This window comes from Pangasianodon hypophthalmus, chromosome 20 (genome assembly GCF_027358585.1).
Source record: "Pangasianodon hypophthalmus isolate fPanHyp1 chromosome 20, fPanHyp1.pri, whole genome shotgun sequence".
Classification (NCBI taxonomy): domain Eukaryota; kingdom Metazoa; phylum Chordata; class Actinopteri; order Siluriformes; family Pangasiidae; genus Pangasianodon; species Pangasianodon hypophthalmus.
In genome coordinates, this window is record NC_069729.1 from 7,766,853 (window position 1) to 7,773,412 (window position 6,560).

Below are 6,560 nucleotides of genomic sequence, written 5' to 3' on the forward strand. Positions count from 1 at the left end.
GGTCTGTTTTAATGCACTTAACTAGCGAACTAGCTTGCTATATTATTACATTTGTTAGCTACCAATTTTTAGCATAGTCAGTTAGGTTTCCGGACATGTTGGAGCTTCCACTTGCTCAGTCATTGGCTAGATAATTAATTTATCATTTGTCCATACCTGAATAAAATAAAAAGTAAAGATGGTGTGTATAACAAATGTGGTCTGACATTTTACGCCCAAGTCAAGTGGTTTTTATTGTCATTTCAACCATATACAGCTGGTACAGTACACAGTGAAATGAAACAACGTTCCTCCAGGACCCTGGTGCTCCATAAACAACAGACAGCTACATGAGGCTACACAGACCTACGCAGGACTACATAAAGTGCATGTGTGCAAACATAATGGAAGGGAATATGCTGTATTTGGTGCTTCAGAAAAAAGACCCAATGCATCCAGTGTGAAATGAGCTTAAGTTTTAAGAAGAAACATGATGAAAACCTCATCTCTTGAATATAGTATTTGCTGTACTTGATTGATACTAGCACTATTTTCAAATGAAACCATGCTGACTTGTTTCTAACTTCCAGTTGTGTTTAGCCATTTAATATTTTTCCATGAAGTCTGTTTTTTAATTCTTATATTTTCTGTTCTCTCATGCCAGTGCATTCTCACTACCTGTATGGACACACGCTCGCGGCCTTTCGAGAGTGATATGCCAAATTTCTGGGGCAGATGTCCTCCTGCCAAATGAAACCAGTGCTTTTATGGACACCGTGCAATGGGAAGGGGGGTAGGGGGGACGGGACAAAAAAAAAACTAAACTAAAAGCTGAAATTTGAACTTTTGAGCGCATCTTTTGCGTAGCTGCTCTTAGAGGAGATATATCGTCGTGTGAGTCACTTTCTAGTAGCCAAAAGTTATTTAGTCATTGTGATGGTAATTTTCAGCTGGTGTACTTGGCCCTAGTTTGTCAGTTTTAGTCTATTCCCAAGGGTGTGTTGATGGCAACTTATTAGGCTTCCCCCTCTCTGGTTATGCAAGGTATTAATCAGTGTGTCTGTATATACAACTGATTATAATTGTTTTTTTATATATATATATATATATATATATTTAAAAAATGCATATAAATAACATATATATTGGAATTGTATATGGAAAAGATTATATCAATATGATATGAATACTGACGATATGTCTCAGTTGTGACTGTTTCTGTTTGTTTGAAACTCTTTGACCAGTGTTAAACTTGTAGCTACTGTTTTGGACAGTGTAAGTTTTGGACTAAGCTGCTGTTTTCTGCTGATCTGAGACCAGTTTTGGTTATAAAATAGATATAGATAATAGACTGGGATCTACAAAGGGCCAAGCTGATCGCAGGTCAGTAGAAAAGGGCTTAGTACAGTATATCAGTAGCATCCGTGGTGTTATTTGAGGAAGATTGTTTTCGATCACATGAACAGTGCACATCTATATGTCAGTTCATTCCAAAAAAAAAAAAAAACACACTTCCAAATCTTAAAGATAATGCAACCCTTCATATTAGACAGAAATTTGCAGATGTATACTAGATGTATAATGCTAGCAGGGCAACACCGAAAGCAATAGCCATCCATGTCTTCATATACTTGATACATACTTGACACCCCTGTTTGAGCTCTTGTAATAGTAAGGTTCTGTCTGACTTTGTTCTGAATATTATTAACATATGAATGAATGACCTGAGACGTTTTACACTAAAACAGTGCTTGAATTAAGCATGCATCTGTACCTTTTTTTTTCAAGACTGAGTACGATACGAAAATTAGGAACCTATTCACTATTAAGCAATCAGGGACAGCACAGAACATCTTATTTAACTCTGTTTATGTTTCCCCAGTTTATACTGTAGTGGCACACATGTGCTTTCATGCACTTAAGCTACTAGGCTTGTTCTTTGTAGCTTTAGCTAGTTGATATTAAATCAACTGCATTAGCTAGCTACATTAGTTGGCTTGGATCGAGTAGGATTACAGTGGAGACAACTGGATGATCGTTAAGAACAACATACTGGCTAAGAACTTCTGTTATTTTCATTTTTAACTAACTTTTTTTTTCTCATAGCCAGCATTTGCTGCTGTGTGCTACTAGTAATGGACACTCATGCTGAGTTTTATGTTTAAGATCATCAGTTTCATCAGTATACTTGTACTGTAAGAAGATGCTGTAGTTCCTGCTGTTGTTATTATTGCAGAGTACAGTTTACAGTCATTTTGTGTCCATTAGCGTGACAGCATACACTAGGCTTATGTCACATAGTATGACATGGTATTGGGTATCGGTATGAGAGCATTTTTTTACAAATACTAGTAAATAAGCCGAGTATCATATCCAATACCTGTAGCAGTATCGATGCATCCCTAGCTTAAAAGTATAAAAATATGTAAAGGTGAAAAGCTGTGTCAGTGTATTTGTGGGTCAAAACATGGCTCAGTATCTTCAGATCACATCACTGTCACACAGAACCTTATAAATCCAAGAGTCTCAAATTATATGAGGAGCAAAAGTTTTTCCTGTTAGCATTAACCAATTAATCAAACTGTTAGAATGTTACAAGTGCATAACATCTTACTGGTGTCTTTTTGTTTTGTTGTATAATTTTATTTATTTATTTTTTTAACAGTGATTCTATTTGAAGACATGTGCCACTGAGGCAGCTATTTTGCTAATTTATGTATATGTCTGTAAGTATATGTATATGTATTTTAGTGTGTATTTTATGCCAAGTAATGAATCAAGCCATTTTTGCCTGTTTACCTAGAAAACTAGCATACAGAGACATAACTTGATCCAAATTCCCACTCGATAGTGAGTATATATCATAATGTCTATGTGAAAAGTGAAGTAACACTGGAATATCGATTTTCCTGTATGGGACACTATTGGCAGGAGAGGGACATGTTGCAGCATGCATGCCACAAACCTGACAATCGCTCCTCTCTCTCTCTCTCTCTCTCTCTCCCCGTCTCTCTCTCTCCTTATGTCTCCCTCTCTCTTATTCTCTCTCATCGTCTGTGTCTCTCTATATTCAGCTGAGGAATCCATCAGCTGAACACTTAAACTTGAAACCCTGTGGTGTGCTGCTCTTTTTTTTTTTTTAATTTATTAATTTTTATCTCTGTATCTGCCAAGTGTGCCTGATCAAATACAGCTCAATTCACAGAATCACAGATTCACAGCCCAAATGTATTTTTTGTATCTTTTTGTTCCCCCTTCTCTCTCTCTCTGTCTGTCGTTTTACCAGATCATACACTCACAGTAACTTATTTGACATTTTGAATTGTTCAATCTTGACTTCGACCAATCCCCCAGCGTTATTGTCATCTCCCTGATGACATCTCCTTAATCCAGCAGATAAATGATGTGTGTAAAGTTTGAACTGACAGTAACTGAAGCCATCTGCTTTTGCACTGTGTTCTCTCGTGATTGTTGGTAGCATTTATCACCCTGCCGTTCCTCTAGCTCATGACAGTAATGTGAAATGTAAGACAGGTGCAGCTCTTTCTCTCTCTCTCTCTCTCTCTCTCTCCTTCTCTCTCTCTCTCTCTCTCTCTCTCTGTTTCTCTATCCCCCTCACTCTCTGTCTATCTCTGTCTCTCTCTCCCTTATACTCTCACCTCTCTCTGTCTCTCCCTCTCTATCTGTCCCTTTGTGTCTCTCTATCTCTCTATCTCTCTCACACACACCTTTCTGTGTGTGCGTCTCTTTCTCACCCCCCTCTTTCAATTTGTCTCTCTCCTTCGATCTTACTGTCTCTCTCTCGCTCTATCTCTCTCTTTTTCATATTTCAATCTGTGTGCATGTGCGTAGGTTTCAGTGTCTGTAAATAGTCTATTTGTGTACAGAAATATGTATACAGTAGTTATATGAGATTCCACATGAGGCATGTGGGTGAAGTCTATTAAAGTGAAAATTCTCCTTGACTTGTTTTCAGAAGGAGACTATGTTCCGTAGGTTCTTTTTTTTTCTTTCACTGTAAATCTATATGCATATATATGTACAATATATATGTGAAATAAATATTTAACTATGTAACAGTTTTCTGGGTGTTTCATTGTATGTTTTTGAATGTGTGTGAGAAACAAATATGAAGAAATCTCGATGGCCAAACACATGTACAAATACACAACAATCTTTATTAAAAAAGTCCAAATAAATTATTCCAAACAAAAAATATATATAAAATAAACTAGCACATCCACTCAGTAGAAAATAGGAACGTATTTACATGGCATTATGGAACTAGTTAAATTAAGCAAGTATTGGTCAAAACAGTCATAAAACATTGGCCCCATAAATGACTATTTGTTGGTAGGCATAACACACATGCAAAAATAAAAGAATGCAAAAACAAAATGATTGAGGAAAGTTCCAAAAGACAACACATCAGTCTAGACTAGCTAGCTTGAACATCTTCCAAAAATAACAGAACAACTGGAAATATTTGTGATGGACCACTAAATATGATTGGAAATTGTACCCAGGGGGCTTTTCTTGGATTTGTTTGGGTTTTCATGCTTTTGGTATAACAGGTAGTGCTGTAATTATAGGCTTTCTGGAACTGGATGTTAGAATGGTATCACCTCCAACACTCCTTCACCCCTTCTCTTGTTCACTTCGTAATGTCCACTGAGTAAGCGACCGGCGCTACCTCTGTGCCCGTAATGCTGTCGACGATAGATGTCAAAGATCTCAGATTGGCTTGCTCCGAAGAATCCTCGTTCAGCAGATCTGCGGGAACAAATCAGGTGAGGTGAGATTGTTTTTTTTTTTCTCATTAACCTATGAAAGTTCCTCCATGATATGAGGAAATGATAGATTTGATGTATTGCCTATGAAGCAGCTAAGTGACGTTTGCTTCAGTGAGTCTTTACCTTCATGGGTGGAGCCGTAGGCTGGGGTGCAGTGGTCTGATGCGGTGCTCCACTCCGGGCTGCTACAGCATGTGCTGCCTGAACCCTGCTCACTGGAGGACGACACCTGTTACACACATATGCACAAACACTCATCAGTCACAACACTGACCCAATCCCATACAATGGACACAACTTGATGGGGAACGATTTGTGTGTTAGGTGTGGCCAAGAGCAAATATGCATGAGGAACTGTGTAGTTTTCTAATGTAAGTAAGTATGATCATAGTTTTAATATATAAGTTACCTGTTAAAGACCAATTTTTGAGATTGTAAAGAGATTCATTTGTTACAATCAGGTGTCCTTTACAAGCTATAAAGTTTACTATAATGTAATCTGTAGCTAGGAACAGGTCTCCATGTTGAAATCGATCAAATATATTGCTTTGTAAATGACCCATAATTGACATGACAGTCTATAAGCTACCATATTCCTGACATTTCTTTACCCAAAATGTACTTTCCTATATGATAGAACTTACCCTCTGAGCAGCCGAGGCCCTGTAATGCAGGCCAGCCTGCTCGTGCTCCTGCTGATTGAGCGAACTGACAAGTGCCTGTAGCCGCTCAATGTACTGGATAGCACTTCTGAGGATCTCCACCTTGGGTAGCCTTTGGTTGGGGTTGGTCAGTGTGCTGCGCTTGAGTGCCTCGAAAGCCTCATTCACCTTCTTGAGCCTGCGCTTCTCACGCAGCGTGGCCGCCCGACGCCGGTCCATGCTTACGGACTTGCGCTTGCACACCTTGCAGGCCCACGGCAGGCACTGACCCGGGCAGTGCTCTTGCTCCTGGTTGGGCGAGAGTGACAGAGAGAGTGTGGAGGATGGAGATGGCTTGTCTTCCAGTCCTACAGTGCCAGAAAGCAGCCTTCCATCCCCACACAGCCCCACCATGGAGCTCCGGTCCTGGTATCCTCCTTGATCAAATCCCCCTGTAAGCCTGGAAGGGAAGAAGTTCTCACCGCTTTCGTAAAAGCGCTGCTCGGGGAAGAAGTACGGGTTGGTCTCAAAAAGCTCCATCTAGGCTGATTTAAGGCTGGAGAAGTGTGCACTCCACTGGCTTGTTCTCTTCTTTCCTCACTTGCTCTTTCACGTACAAGGTCCTGTGTGGTGTGTGTGCACTGCACGTGTGTATCCCCGAGCTCGTGCCGAACAAGATCTGTGGGCGACAACTGCTCCACACCAACTGTAGGGGTGGCATTTAAACCCTCTGCCTGGTGTTAGATCACTAGGTTAAATATAGCCAGGGCCCTGAGAAACCCGACCCCACGTTAAGCTGTTGCCACACATCTATACTTTGCATCTCTCTCCATTGCCCCCAAGTCTCTCTGGGATGTTTTTGGTGTCCATTTTTGTTTAAGCAACAACGGCAGGGCACTGATGAAAGTCTGTGAAATGTGATCTTGGTGCCAAGGAAATCTAACAAATCACAGGAGATTTGAATGAGCAATTCAGAATGACTACTTTAATTAGTCAACATCTCCAAATAAGTTCTTCTCACGTTTCACAGGATCTGAAAATATGTTTTATATAAATGCTTTTAGATGTTCTTTTGGTTGTTCTTGCAAAGTTAACAAATGATTGTGTCCTAAATCTTTCATGAGAAAAACTGAGTGTCAAGTATCAT

General features: G+C 39.6%; 2 protein-coding genes across 8 annotated transcripts in view; one reads left to right on the top strand and one right to left on the bottom strand.

Moving 5' to 3' along the window:
• ppfia4 (PTPRF interacting protein alpha 4) overlaps positions 1 to 4,000 on the top strand; it is a 129,013-nt gene extending 125,013 nt beyond the window's left edge. For 3 of the 7 annotated variants that reach the window (XM_053227001.1, XM_053226994.1, XM_053226998.1), the window contains one exon: positions 257 to 636. In XM_053227001.1, coding sequence (XP_053082976.1) covers positions 257 to 333 — 77 coding nt within the window. In that variant the 3' untranslated portion in view covers positions 334 to 636. The other 4 variants (XM_053226999.1, XM_053227000.1, XM_053226995.1 and 1 more) reach the window with 3 other exon arrangements.
• Positions 4,001 to 4,137: 137 nt separating this feature from the next.
• myog (myogenin) lies at positions 4,138 to 6,130 on the bottom strand. The gene is made up of 3 exons (XM_026935541.3): positions 5,417 to 6,130; positions 4,896 to 5,001; positions 4,138 to 4,752 (listed from the first exon to the last, which is right to left on the bottom strand). The coding sequence occupies exons 1-3, from the start codon at positions 5,951 to 5,953 to the stop codon at positions 4,634 to 4,636; spliced, it is 762 nt and encodes a 253-aa protein (XP_026791342.1). The 5' UTR covers positions 5,954 to 6,130; the 3' UTR covers positions 4,138 to 4,633.
• Between the last annotated feature and the right edge of the window lie 430 nt (positions 6,131 to 6,560).

Bases quoted from the DNA above. Each gene is read 5' to 3' on its own strand.
- myog (XM_026935541.3), bottom strand. From the start codon at position 5,953: ATGGAGCTTTTTGAGACCAACCCGTACTTCTTCCCCGAGCAGCGCTTT. The intron at 5,002-5,416 runs GTAAGTTCTATC...TGTGTGTAACAG, and splicing joins GGGCCTCGGCTGCTCAGAGG to GTGTCGTCCTCCAGTGAGCA. The intron at 4,753-4,895 runs GTAAAGACTCAC...TTGTTCCCGCAG, and splicing joins CTACGGCTCCACCCATGAAG to ATCTGCTGAACGAGGATTCT.